This window comes from Quercus robur, chromosome 8, assembly GCF_932294415.1.
Source record: "Quercus robur chromosome 8, dhQueRobu3.1, whole genome shotgun sequence".
In the NCBI taxonomy this organism is placed as follows: domain Eukaryota; kingdom Viridiplantae; phylum Streptophyta; class Magnoliopsida; order Fagales; family Fagaceae; genus Quercus; species Quercus robur.
The window spans coordinates 64,457,823-64,481,074 of NC_065541.1; the positions used below are offsets into that span (position 1 = coordinate 64,457,823).

At 39.5% G+C, this 23,252-nt stretch overlaps 3 protein-coding genes across 3 annotated transcripts; 2 read left to right on the top strand and 1 right to left on the bottom strand.

Moving 5' to 3' along the window:
• Positions 1-7,073: 7,073 nt before the first annotated feature.
• On the bottom strand, positions 7,074-8,894 carry LOC126697680 (nematode resistance protein-like HSPRO2). The gene has a single exon (XM_050394758.1). The coding sequence runs from the start codon at positions 8,778-8,780 to the stop codon at positions 7,344-7,346; it is 1,437 nt and encodes a 478-aa protein (XP_050250715.1). The 5' UTR covers positions 8,781-8,894; the 3' UTR covers positions 7,074-7,343.
• Positions 8,895-17,463: 8,569 nt separating this feature from the next.
• On the top strand, positions 17,464-18,078 carry LOC126696621 (uncharacterized). The gene has a single exon (XM_050393317.1). It carries the CDS (start codon positions 17,464-17,466, stop codon positions 18,076-18,078), a length of 615 nt encoding a protein of 204 aa, XP_050249274.1.
• Positions 18,079-20,043: 1,965 nt separating this feature from the next.
• Positions 20,044-21,252, top strand: LOC126696622 (uncharacterized). The gene has a single exon (XM_050393318.1). It carries the CDS (start codon positions 20,044-20,046, stop codon positions 21,250-21,252), a length of 1,209 nt encoding a protein of 402 aa, XP_050249275.1.
• The last annotated feature ends 2,000 nt before the right edge of the window (positions 21,253-23,252 follow it).

Consider the following 23,252-nt stretch of genomic DNA (forward strand, 5'->3'; position numbering starts at 1 on the left):
TGGATGAAATATTTTTTTCATCACACCCCTCGATATTTTATGATTAGAAAATGTAGTTGTAAGGACACGGTTTGGGTCCTAAGCCCAAAAGGTAAAATGATCTAAGTCCAAAGAGCACAATACAATGAATTTGTATAGAGTGGGTTGGAAAAATTAGGCTCTAATGAGTTGGGTAATGAGTATAGTGGATCCAGATGGCAAGAAAGTAAAGATAAACTAGTTTTATCAAGAAAAAAGCCGTCCTCCACACAATCCAAAGAGATCAGTTCTTATATATATTTCTTGAATTTGATTACAAGTCCAGTTCTTAGTGCTACAATATTCTTCTTTTAAATTTTTCGATCCTACTCTCTCAGGGCTTCCCTCCTATTTTATACTCTCTTTTCCTTTCATCTCTGCCCTTCATGTATAGATTAGATTGTTGGTGTTGATCCATGTCATATCAACACACTCCTAAATTCTTTGGGGAGTAACTGTAAGACTGAAAACTACTGTTCATATATCACTTTCTCATTAATGAGGTCAGAGAGTTAGCTGCGGAGCATTCAATGCGGTGGTAGCAGCTTTCTCTTAGATATTTCCTAGCTCCCATTTGTTTTGTACGTTCATAATGAATATCTTTATTAATAGAATTTCCTAGAATGTTACTCTGGATGACAGAACACACTTTCTGATCTCTACTTCGTTTAGCCGAGGAGGAGTACGTTCATAATGCATATCTTTATCAATAGAATTTCCTAGAATGTCACTTTGGATGACAGAACATACTTTCTGACCTCTACTTCGTTTAGCCGATGAGATACTCCTCATCGGCCTATCTTCCCCAGCCTTCTCATTCGTAGCTTACTCATGGAGTTCTGAGTCTCTACGTCTTCATTATTGTTTATTTGTTCGAGGACCACAAAGCGTCCTTGGACAAGACCCAATGCCCAATATATATTCATGGGCCCCTCATTCCTACCATAGTAATTCAAATTATAATGGATTCAAATTATTAATCTTTACCCAAAAAATAGAAAAGTGCATGCTCAGAAGCTAATTATTAATAAATAAAAGGCGAAAAACACATTTTAGTCTCTACATTTTCAGGCGATTCCCATTTTAGTCCCTACATTTTATTTTACCGCTTTTAGTTCCTATTCTGAAAAACGCTTCCATTTTAGTCCCTACCATTACATTAGAAACGAATATTGCAGACGTGGCAAACGGTAAAATTAAATAATAATAAACTAATGTCCACGTGGCCTAAATTAATAATAAAAAATATTTTTTAATGTCACATCAGCATCTAACTTAAAAAAATTAATTTATTGATTTTAACTAAATAAAAAAAATTAAAAACAGAATTAAAAACTAAAAATCTTATGAATTGAGATCTAAGTGTGTCTTGAACAAGAACAACAAGAACACAAACCCAAATCTAAGAACACAAACCCAGAAATTATTAAAAAAAAAAAAAAAAACTAATCAAAGCCAGAAATTCTGTTCTCAAAGCCAGAAAGTACAACATTTGAAAACTAAAACGCTTCTAGTGGCACAAACCGCAGTATCAGTAAACTAAATAACTACTAGGATTTTATGTGAAGTTTCAAAAACAATCCTCATTACTTTCAAAAGCAAACTATCTAAATAAACAACACAACACAACACAAATAGAAAAATAGAAGCTTCCAATTGCGAACCAATAGAATAAAACTTACGATGCATAATATATGGTGGGTGCTGCCTTTTTCTTTTGATTCTTGTTGTTTGCTGCAGATTGAGTTGGGTCCAAATTTAAGAACTAAATTCTCACTCTCTTTAAAACCCTAGCACATTAAGGCAATAACTTTCAAAATCAATCTTGAAAATCGTTGCTGTACCTGAAGGTTCCATTTCTGGAACAAATCCACCACCGTGAGCGAGAGGATCGGTGAAAGCCTCGGGATTGGGCTTGGAGTGAGTGAGATTGGCGAACTGGTTCTTCAATTTACAGCTCTGCTGCCAAGCAAGAGTGGAGCAGAGAAGCCAGAGCGATTTTCCGGTACTGGTCGGGGACTCAAGGAGCGCGTGACAGTGGTTCTCTCTCTGGGCTTGATCTAGAGTCGAGATGACCCGACCCATGAACGCGAGCTGCGACCCGTACGGCTGGTATGAGAATTCGACTTGGATGCCTCCTTGAAGCACTGTACGGACCCATAGCCTCCATAGGCGAGATCGGCGAGGTGGGCACGCGAGATCGGCGAGGTGGGCACTCGACTCCATAGCCTCCGACCCCATACCTCGTCGATCTCGCCTGCCCAGCGCCGATCTCTCTTCTCCCTTTCATTTTTTTCTTTCTTCCTCCACTCCTCACCGATCTCGCCTGAGTTTTTTCTTTCTTTTGCCGATCTCACCTGAGTTTTTCTTTTGTGGCTGTGGGTTGATTTTCTTGGCCTGGGTTGTTGTGGGTTTTATTTTTGTGGTTGTGGGTTGGCTTTGAGATCGGAATTTCTGGCTTTGATTAGTTTATTTATTTATTTATTTTAATAATTTCTGGGTTTGTGTTCTTGGATCTGAGTTTGTGTTCTTGTTGTTCTTGTTCAAGACACACTTAGATCTCAATTCATAAGATTTTTAGTTTTTAATTCTGTTTTTAATTTTTTTTATTTAGTTAAAATCAATAAATTAATTTTTTTAATTTAGATGCTGACGTGACATTAAAAAACATTTTTTATTATTAATTTAGGCCACGTGGACATTAGTTTATTATTATTTAACTTTGCCGTTTACCACGTCTGCAATATCCGTTTCTGATGTAACGGCAGAGACTAAAATGTAATCGTTTTTCAGGATAGGGACTAAAAGCGGTAAAAATAAAATGTAGGGATTAAAATGGGAATCGCCTGAAAATGTAGGGACTAAAATGTGCTTTTCGCCTAAATAAAATTGTGATGTTAGTGGGGACCCAAATTAGTATCGATAAGAATTTGTCACATCAATAATTTGTAAAAATGTTGTAAAATAATTTGTAGTGTAGCATTACTTCTTTTTTTTATACTTTTTTTAAAAAAAATTTTATTTATCTACTCTTTCTTTTGATTGGAGTATTGGACTATTGAAGGAGCAATGTTAGGACTACAAACAATCACACAGTTTTTGCCACAACTTGCCACATGACGAGTTATGAGTGGTGGAGGTGTGAAGCCACCTGGACCCACTACTTACAACTCGTTACATGATGAGTTGTAACAAAAGTTGTGTGATTGGTCGTGGTCTTTGCATTTTTCCTATTGAAGTGCCCAATATGAAGAAAATTCTTGACTCTTTATGGGTCGAACAAAGTAAGAAAGCACAGAACCTAATTATTAAGACCAAAATAAGTGCATATTTGTTACATAGTGAAAACCATATGAGGTCTTAATATTGAGGCCCAAACATAATTGCACCATGTTGTGCCTGTCTTATATCCAGTCCAACAAGTATAGCCTGGGAGATTTACTCAAAAAAGAAAAGGGGGCAGAGAAATACTTGATGCAAAACTGCAGAAGATGCAAAATCTACAGAGAGTGTACCACAAAATACGTGCCCCTGTTTATAGTACACAAGTGTTTGTGTTGCCATTAGTTTCATAGGCGAATGGTGCATGGTGCATGAACCACAGGCCTATATTCGCAGAAAAAAGTTCATGAACATGGCCTGCAAATAACACAAGACTAATTTGAGAGCCCAAAGGCCCCAAAGATCTACACTAGACGTGAGGCCTACTTTGATATCCAATCCTATCTGTTTAATCTTCTGGAAAGTCCACTATAAAGAATTGGTCCCTAATAACAGTTTGATTTTTATTTGATTTTTATTTCAAGGGTCTGTTTGGATACCGCTTTTTTGACTGAAAACTGAAAACTAAAAACTCATTACTAAAAATACTGTAGTAAAATAGTTTTTAAAACGCAAAACACTGTAGCAAACTTATTGTTGCGTTTTTCACAAGTTGGTTGGTCTATGAACAATGACGTGGGACCCAAGATTTAAAACGCAGAACGCAAAAACGTGTTAGGCAAACGTATGCTAAATATTTGATACTTTTATTTTATGAATTTTAGATTATGGAAGAAAAGTGTTACATCCACAACTTAAATTACTTTTTTACCTACCTATAACAACCAATAATAACTTATCACTTAAGATTTATTATTAAAATATTGTGAACATAATATTTCATTATAAAATAGAAGTTCAACATTCAATTGGTCAGATGATCACCTTCTAATAGCCCATTTTTTTCCTCCTAGTAATTAGAATAAAAGTGAATTTTACCATGATGCTTGTCGCGTGCCTTTGGTCATACATATTCAATTTAGTAATGATTTTCATCTACTCCACATTTAATTGTCAACTACGAAGTTGGCAATTTGAATGAGTGACTCTATGCCCACACAAATTTGAAAAAAAAAAAGTCATTCATATCTGATTTCCTCTTAAATACGTTGCATCACTTAAATGTAAATAGATATGAAATAACAATATATAAATATATCTCTGCCACCAACATGGGTTGGCTCAAGTGGTAAGCAGCTTGTGTCGCTTAAGCAAGGTCTCGGGTTCGAGACCTTGTGTATGCAGAATGCCCTGTTGGGAGACTCACCCACCACAGCCAGGTGTGCGACCCGGGTCGACCAACGGATTAGTCGGGGCGAAGCCCCGGATACCGTGGCAGGCAACCAAAAAAAAAAAAAAAAAAAAAAAAAAAAAAAAAATATATCTCTGCCTGAGCCAAGTGATTGATGGGTAATAACCCCAAGGGATATAGCGTATTGGTCAGGCGAACTTTGAAATGAGTAGTAAAACTCTGACGTCTTGGGTTCGAGCAGCTATACATGCATTCAATCTCTCGGAGTTATCAAATTACCCGAGGTGCACTTGCGGGAAACTCCTTGGGAGGGTCTGTGCACCCCAGGATTAGTCAAGAACACCTGGTTCCAATAAAATAAAAAGTGATTGATGGGTAATTATTAGTGAAAACATAATTATTTCGCTCTGTTTGGTCTTCTATTTGGTCCCTCCTCCCAAGATCAAAACTTTCATATAGTTTACCCACTCGGACTAAAATTATTTGATAGGAAAATCTCAGACTCTTTTTTCTATGCATGTTGTATTCCGATGCAACTGAATCATGCAACCATTTTCTATGGGAATGTTATTTTGCTCAAGCCGTTTGGCATCAGGCTCCTTTCTGGAATTCATTTAGTTTTTCTTCGCATATTCAGTTTGTTAAAATTATAGATGCTGCCATTCATAAATTACAGTCTCCTGAATTTGAAATTTTATGTGTGGCGTGTTGGATGATATGGAATTGCCGCAAAAATTGATCTTTGAAAACAAATCCTCTAGTTTTGTTGATCTATGGTCTAGAGCTTCTACTTACACTACGGAATTCATGGAGGTTAACAAGATTAACATTGTTTCAACTGCGCCTACTGTTGCTAAATGGTCACCACCCTCTTCAGATACATCCTTTAAAATGAATATTGCTGTATCTCAATCCTAATCTTCTTCTTCTGTTGGGCTGGGTTTAATCATTCCGAATTCAAAGGATGTAAGTTATGATAGTCTTGTGTGAAGTGTGAACATATGAAGAAAGAACTACATGCTCTATGGACAACAACTTCGGTATTGGGTATTGCTCTTCTGTTTTGTCAAATTACCAGTTTGTCAATTATTATTGTGGAATGTAACTTTGCTGAATTGGTAGATCTCTTGTACTCGGATAGGATTTGTTCTTTGGAAGTGACTTGATTTTGGAGGATATTAAGCTAATTTACGAACAAATATTTATATATTTTTTGTTACTGTTCCTTTGAGATGTAATCATGTTGCTCTAACTCTTATTAGTGTTGCAAAATAGAATAAAGAGATTATTATTCATTAAAAGAATACCTCTTTTTTCTATTTGTTTAGACTAATCTATAGGGAAAGTTTGTTAAAGTAAGTCTTCCTCTCAAAATAGCAAATGGTGGGCAGTGATAGATGATGTGGTTTCCTAGGTTTCAAACCTACTTTAATGAGAACTTTTGTTCATGTAAAACGGATCTTAAATTGCATTTAAGCTAGAATCATGGCACTTATCCTTTATTTCTTTTTTGTTTCAAATGCATCTTTTTTAAAGACAATGTCTCCCGAATGTCTCCTTTAATCCAAACATATACTTTAAGAATATGACAAGGATAATTGCAAATTTTTGCACTCTGCAATGTGTAACTTATCTCAAAGTAATTAGAAACCCTGTTTTGAGCATTCGCCCTCTCAATAAAGTAACCCAAAAAAGCATTGCAATTCAATGCATAACTATTCTCCAAGCTTTTCAATAATTTTCCAATGGAGCACAACTTTAAAAAAAAGGAACAATGTAGCGTACACTCCTGCATAGATAGGCTGTCACCAAATTGAGGACTTTGTAATCCATCATGTCCTATTAATGTGGCTTTTGTCTTGGCAGCAGATATCAAACATTATTGAAAATCTTCATTATTACAATCCTTTCATTCCATATAAACCAAGTTATTACAGACAATGTCTCATTATCCCTTTTGAGAATGTCTCGTGGTCTCATACAAATCAAGTTATTATAGAGTTATTACAAAAAAGGTCTCATTGTCCCTTTTGAGAATGTCTCGTAAATCCATACAAATCAAGTTATTATAGAGTTATTACAAAAAATATCTCATGATCCCTTTTGAGAATGTCTCGTAAATCCATACAAATCAAGTTATTATAGAGTTATTACAAAAAATGTCTCATTGTCCCTTTTGAGAAGGTCCCATGAACCCATACAAATCAAGTTATTATGGAGAATGTCTCATGATCTCGAAAGGTTAGTAACAAGTTTCAAATTTAAAATTTAAAATCTCATGAATATTGTGAGAAGCCACCTTTTTGGAGTTTAGCCCCTCTAACTTGTTAGTTTTTAATTGTTTTGAGTTTCTCATGCATATCCATTGTGCCAAGAGTTTGTGGTAATTGACACTTCTTATCTGTCTTCAAATTTCTCCTGTCCCAATTGAAGGAAAAAAAAAAAAAAAAAAAAAAAAACCCTTAGTGAGAGAGAGAGATGGTTGTTTTCGAAAAAATCTCCATTCATCAAGCACCATTAAAAACAATATGGGACCAGAAAAATTTTACAAGATCAAAGGAAAAACTAATGGTACAAACACTGGCCAAAAAAGCTAATGGTACAATAATAGAAATTCAGAATGTATAATTATACAAAGAATAATTAAATTTTCAATTTCCATGTGTGTAAAACCTAAAACTAATTAGGTTTCCCTATAATGGTAACATACGAGTCAAACAGTCGTTGACTCTCACGTCACACCCAGTACGATTCACCGAGTCCTCCGAGTCGATCTTTCCAAGCCAGACGCACCGTGTTCATGGTTCCAAAAATCCCCCAAAAACGTCTTCGCCGCGTCCAAACTCGGAAAGTAGGTAGGCTCGAGGAAGATCCGACTCAGCGAGTCACACGAGTCGGAGCTGACCACAACTCGGTTCGCGTTAGCCTCCAAGCTCCCCATCACAACCACAAGCAATTGCTTGTACGCGAAGTAGAACCTTTTCATTGCTGACTCGATCGATTGCAAAGCTTGAAGAAGATAAACCTTCTCGAACTCTCTCTTCTCGCTGTAAAGCTTCATGGCCGATTCTTGAACCCTAGGTCCACCTTTGGGGTCCACTTCAACGCCTAGAATGTACGGCACTTTGTGCTTCAGATCCTTGCATTGCTTCGTGATCTCCACCAACGCTTTCGACCTGAAACAAAACGGTTGCGTTTCGTTGATCGAGTTAACGTTGAGTTGGTTCTTGAGTCTGAGAAAATCGTCCGGGTCCATTAACACGTGAAGATCTTCGATCTCGGAGAGAAGCTTCCAGATCCGCTCGATCAAATAACAATCACTCGCAGCTTTTTCGAATTTCTGAGCTTCGACTCGCTCAGTGACTCGCTTCAACATCTGTTGAGTCACGTAGATCCACGACTCGAGGATTTGAAGCGTGGTGTACACCGTCTGATTCTCGTAGTTCTGGATCTGATCGTACGGACTCCTTTTCAAGCTGTGAAGCTCGCTCGGCTTGCAAACGGCGTCGTATTCTAGGTTCGGCTTCCCATCTAGGTTCGGCTCTCCCAAGCCTAGAGTGTACGGACACCTCCTCATCTCGCACTCGATGGAATACAATATCTTCTCAGCGATGTCTTCGGATTTGTGCCACGTGGCGAGACGAGGGAGCAAGCTGGTCTCGCTCGTACGGCTCACCACGGTGGCTTCCGCTTCACCTGGAACCTTCCACACCTCAGCGTAGCTCCCATCGCGAGCCAACACGCCGTTGGATGATCTCAAATCGACGATCGGAGCCTCGCCGCGTGTCTCGCCGTCTTCCTCTTCGTCTTCGCAGAGATTCGCTATGAGCTGTATCTGACTCGTCGTGAGCGACTCGAGTCTCCGCTTCCACTCGCGACGGTTCGCGTACGGTCTCGGGTCGGACAAAACCGTGGAAACGAACCGGAACGAAATCTCTAAAGCTTGCAAGGCCGGTTTGAGCACAGACTCGTTTTTCCAACTAGGGAAATCCTTGGAGCTCCACAACTTTCGGAGCTCCGGTAAGCGAAGGTAGTTCTCGTAAGCTGAACAAGAAGCATCGGAAGCAGCCGATATTTCGGCGGCACGATAGGTAAACGGAACCGAAACCTGGAGCTTGTTAGAGAATTTTGGAGATTTGTTAGGCATGTTGGGTGAGGCGATCTTTGATTTCCAATCTAAATCAACCATTTTCTTTGAAAGTGAGAAATGAAATGAGAGGAAAAGGAAATATATAAATCAGTAATTTTGGAATTTGTTTTTGTTTTTGTTTTTCTGAGTTTGTTTCAAATTGAAAGAGCTAGAGCCTCTCAAAGGGTATTTATAGGAGGTGAGAGAGATATTTGAATAAGCAAAGGCGTGTGGAATAAGAGATTGGTATGGAATTTGAAAGCCGCGGTAGTGCGGAAATTTAAAAAATAAAAAGAAAAAGTTAAAATTTTTTTTTTTTTTTTTACTTTTTTAAAATTTCAGAATTTTATTCTAAAAAATATATAATAATAATCACGAGTCAATACACATCCAAATTTTCACTCATTTTCACGTCAACTTCCGGATGAAACTTCATCATTAGGTTTATTAACATATGTTGTAGATTTAGATGATACACTAAGCACAAGATAACATTTTAATTATGTTGTGGATTTAGCGGTAAAAATTGGTATCTAGAGTTTTCGATAAAAATACTTGGAGCGAAATGAAAAAAATAAAAAAATAAAAAAAAAAGAGCCACATGAAGCTTATCCAGCTCACCTAACGTGGACGGTGTCTATGTACGTATAAAGGAGGGAAGCTGCACTTATTGGAATCGTTGAAGTTGGACTTGGGTCATTGCACGTTCTTGTGGTTCAATTCAATCCGCCTAGGAAGCTGATCACCTGCTTCCCAAAATTTTTTTGTCTTCTGGCTTAATAACCAAACGGATGTTGACACATGTAACGAAGTAGGATTAAGTTAAAATAAAACCGTACTGTTTCAACTTGTTTTGTTAGACCATTGGATTATCTGGATTTTTTTATTCTTAAGCTTTTCCTAGGATGCTTCCTTATAAAATATTCGGTACCAAGTCCATTGTTGAATTGTTTACCTGTTGACACAAAGTTTGTGCGCCCGCAATTACAAATTGTTGCCATTGTCGGTTCCCATTGGAACAGTGAACTCAGGAATTTGTCCTTGCTTTTAAGTTTTAAGGCTTATCCTCTGAATTAACACTATTTTAGGATACTTTCGGCCTTTTGTTAAATTGGAAAGGTAAAATAATTTTCTAACATTTCATGTGTCCACAAAATGAGGAAAACCGAAAACCCATAATTTATTGGGCCTATTGGATTGAATTTGAAGATAAATTATTCATGAAAATAGTACCTACTAATAAAGATAACGCGGACTATTCTCTACTATAAAATATAGTAGTTTGATGAGTCTTTACCTTCTCGGATTATATTGAAGCCAATTTAACTTTAAAAAACTCTTTATTTAAATTGCAATGGATAAGAAATAGTATAAAGCAGCCTGGTTTAGTTTGCGACGTGATAGAACATAGAAGTATAGAACAATTTGATTAGGTTCTACCTTGTTCAGTGGACTTCCAGAGATTGAGCCCAAAATATTTGTTGTTTGAGTTTTGACCTCTAAAGGGCAAGAAATTGTTTATCCAAATGTCAGGAATTAGCATTTGACCTTTTAAATTTTTATTCATTTAATACTTTTTTTTAATGAAACCAAGGATTAAGGTCCATTTTCAAATTTGTCCAACCTTTGCAAACAACAATAAATGTCAGTTTACATGTTAGAGAACCTTTTTAGAACATATTCCACCAATTAATGACAAAGACAAATCTGCTGAAACAAACCGTTTAAGCAAAACTCTTTTATGTATAAGAAACTAATTCACTTTTTTTTCTTTGTATCCTTTACTTATCTCCTAGCTCCGAAGGGTCGAATTCAAGTAGTTGTGTATGTGACAATTACTATTTCTTCTTTGTTCTTTATGATATTCCCCTAGTGTTTGTCACCATCAGAAGTGCATCTTCACCAAACAATGATATAGAGTGATTTAATTGAAGAAATTGAGTTGATGTATCCCGGCCCTTATGAATTATTTTTGCTAAATTGGGTGACCCTATCCGGCTATCCTAACAAGAAAATAGTATAGAGTAATAATTGGACCAAATATATAGAACCGAATAGTTAGCTATAAAAACACCCTCCATTTTTTTTCTTCTAGAGATTTATACCTACTATGAATTTGATTTTTCTTAATACATAGGTCAAAAGGAAAAATAAATGTCAATGGAAGACCATTTCATTTCATCCATATCGGTCTTTATGGTCCATTCAAATCCAAAACATGGGTATAGCTAATTTTCCCCCATTCAAATAATGGGAATTGGTTCTCTTTGCTTTTGGAATTTGGATAAGCCTCCATTCCTTTTGTCCCATTCCCACCCCGCCCAAATTCAATGGCAGCAGGCTCTAAAAAAAACATTGCTGTTTGCCGATTGGACTCAATCACCGCGTTTACCGCTTCAAATTTTAGCCAATCCCACCGCCTTTGATTGGTACACGTATCACCTATAATTGCGCCCTCTAACTAAAAAAGCGAGAGTCATGGCGTTTATTATTTAGTGAGTGGCATCCAACTCGGCACAGAACAAGCCAACTCTTCTTTTGATTTCGATTTTCTCGAACCAACTATGAAAATCACGCGGGGAAAACCACGTGACATGTCTCACTAATTTCCCGACACGTGGCGTGCACATCACGTGACCCTCACCCACTATATCATCTACTCGCGCCTGTCTGGATTTAGGTGGACAGATCAAGTTCCACTGGCGGTGCCAAATCGACACTCGAGATCGTGCCACGTGGAGACTACAGTTGGGATTGTAACGGTTATTTGGCGTCCACGTCTGGCAATGGGACATCAGACATGTGTCGTTGAACAAAGTGGCCGCTGATTCTTCATTCTTCGGTATGGGCCGCCAAACCTAAAAAAAAAAAAAAAAAAAGTAGGGTTTAGTTACAACTTATTTTGCTGAGATTGAAAACTGAAAATACTATAATAAAATAATTTTTAAATATGTAAATAGTGTCATAGAATCCATTTTTAATGAAAAAGTTGTTGAAAAAGAAAATTTGTAGGACCTGTAAATGTACTGTTTACTGCTGATGTACTGTTTACTGCTGACTTGATCAACAACTGCGGCTGAAGCCAAAAAAAGAAAGAAAAGAAAAAGAAAGAGGTGGAAAATGCAGACTTCTATCCAAACCCACACTAAAATATAAAAATGTTATTTTGTGTATTTTTGACTTTGAAGAGAGTCAATTATTTAATGCTTTGGCATAGGTCTCCTAGCAAGGAAGCATGTTTTGTGGATTATCATGATTCATGGGGCATTACCTATAATGCACTAACAATGAGGAATTGGACCTTTTATCCATTAATTATAATAATAATAATAATAAGTCTTTGTTGAAGAGGATAGGGACGAATCAGGATTTTCCGGCATATTCTTAAGATGGTGTCGGTATAAAAGCACCCCAAAAAAGAAAAAAAAACTAGCGTCGCTAATGGGCTATTGTTGGGCTTGCTTTGCTTGCCCATTGATTAGAGATTTATATGATTATATTTTTATCCTTTTCAACATGCCGTGCTTCCACAGTGATTCAATTTCAAAGTCTCTTTTATGAATTTGCCCCCCAAAAAAGAGAGTGAGAGGTTAAAAGCTGATGATTATGATTTTTGATACGATTTTTGTGCACGCTTTTGTAGCAAAAAAGGTTGTCATGGAAAAATAATGGGTATACTAATTTTTTTTTAGAAGAATGGGTATACTAAAGGTCTGTTTGGATATAACTTATTTTGCTGAAACTGAAAACTGAAAATATTGTAGCAAAATAATTTTTAAATATATGAATAGTGCTGTGGAACCCATTTTTAATGAAAAAATTGCTGAAAAGTGAAGTTTGTGAGACCCATGAACAGTGCATGGGTGCACTGTTCACTACTGACTTAGTCAACAACTACGACTGAAGCAAAAAAAAAAAAAAAAAAAAAAAAAGACTTAAAACGTAGACTTGGATCCAAACCCACACTAAATTTATTAAGAGCAAGATGCCTCCGGATAAAACATGGCTCCAAATCCTTTATTGTGATTTGACAATTTGTGCGGCTTACCTCCTCATAAAATTTGGGGAAATTTTTTTTTCAAATTTTAGAAGTGTAACCAATTAAGTGTGCGTTTGAATTGAGATGGAAAATTAAAATTATTTAACTACTTAGCTTATTTTTGCTACTATTCATGAGTTCCACTGCACTTTTTGGTACTATTCATGGATCTCGCTGTATTATTTCAACTAACTTTTACCTTTATCTATAGTCCTTTCAGTAATAAATTTTCAGTTTTAGCAAAATAAGCAGTATCCAAACACACCCTAAATTTTATAGTTTAAAAGTAATAAATTAAACTTGTAGATTTAAAAAAAATATCAAACGAAACCTGCAAGCTACAACCCATATTAAATTCTAAACACTATCCTTGTTCAATTTAAATGATTTGAGCTGTTTTCGTTTGTTAGATCATTCGCATCTGGTCTTTCATATGCTATATGTTGGTATATTTTAATATTAAGGCACAAAAATAACTCATTATTCAGTCTTGCAAAGTCTTGCAATTGCAAAAAAAATTTGCAATCGTGATACAGTGCCATCCTAAATGTATGATGACACTACAACACAATTATAAACCAAAATATAATTTTTTATTCCCGTTTCCCTTTTGTTTTATCTCTCTTCTCTCTCTCTCTCTCTCGTCACTATTTGCTCTCTCTTTCTCTCCCATGCCTCTGCCGGTGTGGTGGGTCGTGGGTGGTGTTGGCTTTGCTTCTTTTTATCTTTTTTTTTTTTGCTTAGTGGTGGTGGGTTTGATGAGTGTGGGTGTGGTTGGGTTTCTAACTAATGTTGTGGTGGTGTTGGTGGGGATTGATGATGGTGGAGGTGGTGATTGATGAGTGTGGGTGTGGTTGGATTGGTTCATGGGTTGTGGCTCTCTCAGTGATGGGTTTTGGCCATGGGTATAGGTGTTGGGTTTGCTTGGTAATGGGTTCTGGTGATGTTTTGGCCATGGGGTTTTTTTTTTTTTTTTTCCTAGTGGTGGTGAGGGTTGCTGTGGTGGTGGTGATTTTTGTTGGCTGTGGGTGATGTTCATGGGTGTGGTTGAGTTGTGTTTTGGCTGTGGGTGGTGTTGGGTGGTGGCGGTGGTGGGGGGTTGCCGTGGTGGTGGTGGGTTTGATGAGTGTGGGTGTGGTTGGGTTTTTTCTAGTGTTGCTAATCAGTTGTGGTTGTTGGTTGCTTAAGAGTAAGAGGGAGAAAGAGAGGAAGAGGAAGAGAGAGAGAGAAATGGTATATATAAAAAAAGAATATTTAAATAAAGTTGCAAAAAAATAAAGTTTGGGATGTTGGGTGTTTTGAAACATTGTATGGTATAAATGATAAAGTAGCTTTTGAAATGGTAAAATGAATTTTTTTTTTGAAACTAAATGTGAATACTCTTACATTTTAAAAAAACCTCATGATTTTAATTTATAATTTAATTTCTTATACGTCTTTTAAGAAGGGGATTGGTTTTTAGAATCCTTTGACTATAGGATTTAAAATGAACATTTTATTAAAATTAGCATTTAATGCTTCCAAGTTGGAACATGCTTTCAGTACTTTATCAGCTGGTTTAGCTATCTTTTATTTGGTTATAGTGTTTGTATCATTGAAGTGTGATCTCTTATTAAATTTTGTTCTCACCCCGAATAATTACAATGGTGTTTGGTGTGGGAAATGTTTTAGAATTTTTGGGAATGCTAAATGGGGTAATGTTTTAGGATTTTCGGGAATGTTGAAAAATTTTCACATTTGGTTGTAAATCACACAAGGAAATTCTATATAAGAGGTATCCGGATTCCTACTTTACCTCATTTTTATAGGAATTTAAACTCCCTTTGAAATAGGTGAGTATCCAGATTCCCAAACTTAAAAGAAATTACATATGTTATAAATGAACATTTTTACTATTTTTCCATATTATACCATATAATAAAAGTTGGGCTAAAAAAATTGTGGTTGCGCCAAATGGCAACATCAAATTGCAGAAAATTCATTAAATTTCTTTCTTTTTTTTATAAATTAAATTTAGTTGTTTGGTGCCATACAACCACTATACTTAGGGGAGACCTATTGTAGTTCTTTAGATAATTTCCTCAAAAGAAAAAAACCATCTTTGAATAAAAATATTATAAGTATTTAAAAAAAATGTGCATCTAACATTATCTTTAAAAGCTATTGTTTTGCTACACGATATAAAGGATAAGCACATTTTCTATCTCGAAAAAAAGAAAAAGAAAAGGATAATCACATCTAAAGTTCTTGATAAAACACCATTTAGTTTGTTTACTTGGTTAAAGAGGTTTGGCTCAAAACAAACCCTACACTCTAGTTAGAGAGGTTCGGATCCAAAAAAAAACTCTATAGTTTGTATTGCGTCTAAATTCAAATCTATAAATATGGTACATCAATGCTTCGGATAAAAAAGCTAATCTATAAATTGTTCTTATCAACTTTATTATGCTTATAAACCTTTTCTTTTCACCATTATCAACAATTTCCTCTTTAATAATTGAGTGCTGATTAGGAATCCTCAAATGTTAACCTTCAGTAAATTTAATATTGCATCAAAGGGAGAATTTGAGAAGAGCATTGAGCTTTGATTGTGGGAGTATGTGATGGCAAATCATCAATTATTATGTATCTGGTAATTCGATTTATATATCTTTTGTTTTTGTGATTTGGACGCATTTACAAATTTGTATGTTTCTATTGCTTCTTTGTTTTTTATTCCTGAGGTTTGGATATCAATTATTAAGTACTAAACAATTAAAATTCAACAATAAAACTCATAAATATTGTGACTCTTATTCTAGAAATTGGATTTTGACGCATATTTTTGTGCTTTTTGTCTCAATTTTGTCATCTTCTTTTTTATATGAACTTTTGGTCTCAATTTTAGCCCTTTCTTTGTTTAGGATTACAGGTTTGGCCTTATAGTGGATCTCAATAGCATTACATTGGTTCTTTATCTTAAAGATAAGGCTTTCATTGCTATAGCAAGAATGGTAGATAGGTATGTATCCCTTGCAAGCATACATGAACTTAAATTATCTTCTAATATATGCATGCTTTATTAATATGTTAGATGTGATTAGGCACAAACATACATGTTTTATTATATTTTTTTAGATACTTTACCAGATTCAAACACTTAGATACACCACAATTAGACTTGGCCAAGTTAACAACTATAAGCCTTTTAAATATATGTATATAAACTTTTATCCTTTCGGTCCCAAAAAAAAAAAAAAAAAAAGTACATAAAGAGATTTACTGTACAATTTGCTTAAGTTGAATTATAGTATCAATTGAATATAAATAAAGCAAAGAATTGTTCAATAATTAAATATTAAACATTATTAATTCCTGTACGGCACCTAACGTCCAAGTTCATATTGGGCCTTGGACCATGAATTAATGATATGGGCCGGGGGTCCAACCTTCACATCAACAAAAGCCCCAGCCTAAGCTCACAATAACTACCAATCTGAACTGAGTGTTGTCCGGATACTTAAAAAGCGGACTGCATACGCCCTGCTCACAAGCTGCTCGGGAAACCATTTCCAGGCACTATATACATGCTCGGTCACATTGCTCGGTCACATCGCCATTTAAGTGCTCAGCAGAATCTTAGGAAACTCCGCTGCCGAACACATGTACTGAAGTGGGAATCGTTCCCAAAGCCACTCGTACCTAAAAATCCACTTAAGTCCATCGACATTGGACCTTTCTTTGCACTAAGGAAGAAGATAATGATGATTATCCCATTAACAAAGGCTATAAATAGGAGAAACGAAAGAAGAGGAAGGGGATGTAATTTTGAGGAAAGAAAAGAGAGAGAGAGTAGGAGAGGATCTGAGAAGAAGATAACATTGAGAAAGAGAGGAAAGTGATCTCAATGAGTCCCTTAGCCTATAATAACCTAAGGTAGGATACCCAGACCCACAAGATAAATAAATTGTGAGCCCAAATAGTAGTTTGGCCCAGCAAGCCCATCTTTGGAGCCTACAATTGGCGCCTACTGTGGGGCTTTCCTACGACGCTGTGGTTTTAGAGGGACTCAAGCTCGGGGAAAATGTCTGAAAGGCATTCGGGGGACCATGTGGGAACCGAATCCGTAGGGTCTTCTTGGGAGTCAAGTTGGCGAGAGCGCAGTCAGAAAGAACGAAAAGATAGGGGGCACGACCAACAAGAAGTGATGTCCGGCAGAGGAGAGGGGTCGTATCAAACCCAACGGATGGTTTCTGGTGCTACGGGATGAAGGCAAAGGGAGGAACGGGATAAAGAGCTCGAACGGCTCCGCAGACTAGTTAGGAGTTTGGAGCTGGAGGTGAGAGGTAGGAGCTGGAGGTGAGAGGTAGGCGCTGGAGAGGAGACAGAAATAACTGGCAACAGGAGGTCGGAATTGGGGGAAATAGATACGGAGAGGGATCTAATCAGTCTAGATCTCGACTATGGCGAAGTCGTTCACATTCCCAAGAATTCCATCAGTACCAAGACTGTTCGCACTCAAGAGGGTCTCGACGAAATAGGAGCCGGTCTCCTTCCCGGGAATTTGGGCAACACCGAGATCGTTCACATTCTCGGGAAAATCAAGGGAAAGACTCGCTTTCCATGGAAGAAAGGCGACCTCGGAATGCTGCCATGGATGCCATGAGTTGCGCTCTGCGAAAAGCAGCTCGGTCCTCGTTTTCAAACAAAATCGAGCGAGCTAAAATGCCGGACAGGTTTACTCGTCCACCGTTCAACTACTATGACGGGAAGACTGATCCGGTAGAACACGTCAGCTATTATATTCAGATGATGTCTTTGCATACTCATAACGATGCGCTTATGTGCAAGGTATTTCCTTCGAGTTTGGGACCAACTATTTTGAGGTGGTTTAAAGGGTTACAGAAAGAATCCATACGTAGTTTTTCTATGCTGATTCAGGAATTCGGCATCCGGTTTGTGACGTGCAGCCGAGTACCTCAGCCAGTAGACGCGCTTCTTTCAATGAAAATGAGGGCGGGGGAGACCCTCCATTGTTATGCCAGCCGGTTTTGGGAGCTATACAATGAGATAGGCGGGGATAACGAAAGGGTTGCAGTAAGCACATTTAGGATGGAGTTGCCCGAGGATTCCGGGCTACGAGAGTTGTTAACCAAGAAGTCTACCGAAGGCATGCGACAGCTTATGAGACGCATCAAGGAATACAAACGATTAGAAGATGACCGGTTGCAGAGCAAAGGTAAAGCGCCGATGATGAATCATCCCCGACAGACAGGTTTCCGTTCAGGCCTCGTGGGGTTCTGGCGATTCAAGAGCCAGCCACACAAATGGGAGAAGTGAACGTAACGTTTAAGGAACCGGTACACAGGATTCTTGACCGGATCAAACACGAGCTGTATTTTCGATGGCCGAACAAGATGGGAGGGGACCCATCCAGAAGGAATCAGAATCTGTACTGCACTTATCATCGAGACAAGGGTCATACCACCGAGCAATGCCGGGTATTAAAGGATCACCTCAGGCAACTAGTCAAGGCCGGGCACTTAAAGGATTTCGTGCTAAACTCAGAGGATAGAGTCATAGGGCAAGATACCCGGCAAAGGGGAAACCCTCTCCCACCCCCTGTAGGGGATATTGAAGTAATCTATGTTGCTCTGGAGAAGCTCATTGCAGGAAGAAGGAAAGGAGTGTTGATAGTGGTACTGGTAGAGGGTAACCCGGATCTATAGTCGCCGGGCAAGAAGATGAAGTTTGCACGGCAGCCCGTCTCGTTTGACGATGACGATTTGGAGGGGACGATCCAGCCACATGATGACGCATTAGTGGTCACGGCCCGGATAAGTGGCTTCTTAGTAAAAAGGGTTATGATAGACCAAGGAAGTGGGGCCGACGTGATGTACCCTGATCTGTTCAAGGGACTTGGTCTAAAGAAGGGGGACCTGATGAAGCACACTTCACCTTTGGTTGGGTTCGATGGCAAAGTAGTGATTCCTGAGGGGCAGATCTCTCTTCCCGTGATTATAGGAGGGAAAGAGGTGGCTGTGACATTCCCAATAGTAAGTTCATTTTCCTCGTATACTGCCATCCTGGGAAGATCGTGGATCCACTCAATGAGGGCCGACCCATCAACACTACATGTAAAGATTAAGTTCCCAACCGAGCAAGGTGTTACCGTGATAAGAGGAGACCAGCAAGCGGCCAGACAGTGTCTTACCGCCGTAGTGAATTGGAAGAGGGGGAATCAGGTCAGTCAGGGAGAAAGCACTGGACAATTGGTAGGAGACGAGGGGACTGGGCGGTCCGAACAGGAGCATGTTGAACGGGAAGATGCATCTCGGAAAGACCCTTTAAAGCAATCAAAGGAGCCCCGAGAAGGAATGGGGGCTGGCTGTGTTGAGGAGTTAGTAAAGGGAAAAATACTGCCGGACACAAATAAATATTTTCAAGTTGGAGCAAGCATGAGTAGCGAGGAAAGAGTCCAAGTGTTGCTGTTTTTGGTTCAAAACATAGATGTTTTCGCTTGGAATCCTTATGAAGTTCCCGAGGTTGATCTCGAGTTTATCGTCCACAAGCTTAATGTAGACCCCTCATATCCCCCGAAGAAGCAGAAGCCGAGAAGGTCGGCCAAAGACCATGTTAAGGCAATAAGACAGGAGGTAGAGAAGCTGAAGGAGGCTGGAGTAATAAAGGAGACCTTTTCCCGGAATGGCTGGCAAATACTGTGGTTGTCTAGAAGAAGAACGACAAATGGAGGGTTTGTGTGGATTTCACGGATTTGAACCGGGCATGCCCAAAGGACCCGTTCCCCATGCCGAAGATTGATCAATTAGTGGACGCCACTTACGGGCACCCGAGGATGAGTTTCCTGGATGCCTTTCGAGGGTACCATCAGATTGCCCTGGCCGGTGAAGACCAGGAGAAAACGGTGTTCATATCCCCCGATGCTAATTATCATTATATCGTGATGCGTTTTGGGCTAAAAAATGCTGGGGCAACATACCAGCGGATGATGACGAGGATGTTTCAAGATAAAATTGGGCATATGGTCGAAGTGTATATCGACGATATGGTGGTAAAAAGCAAGCAAGAGGTCTGGCATGTAGAGGATCTCCAGGGGGTATTCGAGGTGTTGTGGAAGCACAGATTATGTCTTAATGCAGAAAATTGCGCCTTTGGAGTGGGGGCTGGCAAATTTTTGGGGTACTTGATCACCAACAGGGGGATAGAGGTCAATCTTGACCAATTAGAGGCCGTAAGCATCTCCGATCGCCGAGCAACCTGAAAGAAGTATAGGTGTTGACCGGGATGCTGGCCGCTCTTAACCGGTTCATCTCAAAATTTTCAGGTCGCTGCCGTCCATTTTATCAACTTTTGAAGAAGTGGAAGGGATTTCAGTGGGATGATGAATACGAAAAGGCTTTCCAAAACCTTAAGGAGTACTTAGTGCGAGCATCGATGTTGAGTGCACCAAAGCCCGGAGAGGAATTGTTCATGTACCTCTTGGTATCCGAGCATGCTATAAGTGCTATGCTTTTAAGGGACCGAGGAGTACAACAGCCCGTGTATTATATTAGAAAGACTTTAGTCAACGCCGAGACCAGGTATTTGCCCTTGGAGAAATTGGTGCTGGCCTTAGTGCATGCCATCAGGAAATTGCCTCAGTACTTTCAAGCTCATACCGTATATGTGTTGACCAAACATCCCCTACAGTCATTGTTGAAGAGATTTGATCTCACGGGGCGAATAGCTAAATGGGGGACACAGCTTGGGGCATTTGATGTGAGGTATAAGCCGAGAAGTGCAGTAAAGGGGCAAGTATTAGCTGATTTTGTAGCAGAATTCTCTCCTAAAGGGGAGATGGTCTGTCAGTTGGAACGCCGCCCGTGGAAGGTACATGTGGATGGGGCTTCCAGCGTCAAAGGGGTCGGAGCCAGGATAGTCATAATTACCCCGGAGGGAATTCTCTTGGAACATTCGTTCAGGTTGGAATTTAACACCTCCAACAATGAGGCAGAGTATGAAGCTTTGCTTGCCGGATTGAGGGCAATTTCAAGGTTAGAAGCCCGGGATGTAGAAGTTTACTCGGATGCAAGGCTCATAGTCAACCAGGTGCAGGGGAGTTTTGAGACTCGAGATCCTCGGATGAAAGCATACTTAGACTTGGTGAAGCAGGTCATAGACAGCTTTTGTACGGTGAAGGTGATTCAAGTGTCCCGGGCACAGAACAGACATGCCGACTCTCTCACCACTCTAGCATCGTCAATTGCCAATGATAGTCCCCGACTTATCAAAGTGGAACTCGTCCCCAATCCCAGCATCAAGGTGGCAGGAAATGAGGGCACTGCGAGAGTCGAAGTCGCGGCAGTCACAACACTTAGGCCGAGCTGGATGGATCCCATCATAAATTTCTTAGCCGATGACCGAATTCCGGACGATGAGAAGGAGGCCAATAAGGTCCGTAGGATGGCTGCACGGTATTGGTTGTCCGGAGACCGAAAATTGTATCGTAGGTAGTTCGGAGGACCATATCTTTCATGCTTACACCCAGAGAAAGTAGGCCAACTCCTGGCCGAGTTGCATGAACGGGTATGCGGCAGCCATGTTGGGGGACGGTCATTGGCACCTCGGGTAATGACTCAGGGATTCTGGTGGCCCCCGATGCAGAAGGACGCCGCGGAATACGTTCGGAAGTGTGAGCAGTGTCAGAAGCACACACCTCTGATACACCGGCCTGCCGGGCATTTGAACCCGATTAGCAGTCTTTGGCCCTTCGCACAATGGGGGCTGGACATACTCGGGCCTTTTCCCTGAGCAACGGGCAATCGACGATTCGTGTTAGTAGCCGTTGATTACTTCACCAAATGGGCAGAGGCAGAGGCTTTGGCCAAAATTCGGGACGTAGATGTGAAGAAGTTCGTATGGAAGAATATAATCACCAGGTTCGGGGTCCCGGACTCCCTTATATCGGATAACGGGCTCCAGTTTGACAGCCGAGGTTTTCGTGAATTTTGCAACAATCTTGGTATTAGGAACAGGTACTCTACTCCGGCGTATTCCCAAGGCAATGGCCAGGCTGAGTTCGTGAACAAGGTAATCGTGAACGACTTGAAGCGAAGGCTGGAAGGAGTGAAGGGCAACTGGGCCGAGGAACTACCCAATGTTTTGTGGGCATACCGGACAACTCCTCGAAGGTTCATAGGGGAAACCCCATTCTCTCTCACTTACGGGGCTGAAGCCGTGATACCAGCCGAGGTCAATTTATGTAGCACACAAGTCTCAGAATTCAATACGAAACAGAACGAAGGTTAGCTGATGTAACTATAAGACTAGCGGAGTATTAATAAAAGCTTGCCCGGCGCTACAATCGAGGTGTAAGGGTGAGAGAATTCAGTGCCAGAAACTTGGTACTGAGAAGGGCAGTAGAAAGCATGCGAGATACAAATGCTGGGAAGCTAGCCCAAACTTGGGAAGGACCGTACAGAATTACAGCCATTGCAGGTGTGGGGGCGTATTATCTGGAAGACATGAACGAAGTATCATTGCCCCGACCTTGGAATGCTTATAATCTTAAGAAGTTTTATCATTAACCGTCCATACATGAAAAAATGTACATTGTATTAACTCATATGATAACGATGCAACTAGTTCGTTCTTGCCAAGAAAATTCTTTTTATTCACTATGTCCGGTTGATGGACACGGGGGAAGTTAAGGAAATTCAAGCAGCTAAAAAACTTTTCTAAGGACAGAAGTCTGCTTCTCAGTTCGATCCCTATCACCGAGCAGGTGGAAACCTTACTTACTTTTCTATGGACAGAAGCTTGCTTCTCGGTTCGATCCCTATCACCGAGCAAGTGGAAATCTTACTCACTTTTCTAAGGACAAAAGCCTGCTTCTCGGTTCGATCATAATCATCGAACAGGTGGAATCCTTACTCAATTTTCTAAGGACAGAAGCCTGCTTCTTGGTTCAATCCCTATCACCGAGCAGGCGGAAACCTTGCTAAAACTCTTCTAAGGACAGAAGCCTGCTTCTCGGTTCGATCCCTATCACCGAGCAGGTGGAATCCTTACTCAAACTTTTCTAAGGACAGAAGCCTGCTTCTCGGTTCGATTCCTATCACCGAGCAGGTGGAAACCTCACTTAAAACAGTTCTAAGGATAGAAGCCTGCTTCTCGGTTCGATCCCCATCACTGAGCAGGTGGAAAATTTACTCAGAATCCCCAAAGAGCATAATCCGACTTCTCGGTTCAATCCCTATCACCTAATGAGGGAAAATCGTACATGCATGCACGGAAACTTTGAAGAATACACAAGAAGATAAAATATACATGCATAATCACAACTAATCGGCAAATAAACACAAATCAAAACCAAGCATGATAAATCAATTACTTCATCGCCAAAACCCGGTGATAGTGAGTTCAAATTCAAAAATCAAGTAAGCTGTTTAGTAAAAATAAAAACAGGAAATAACTGTTTAGTCGCCACAGCCCGGCGACATGGGCAAACCAAC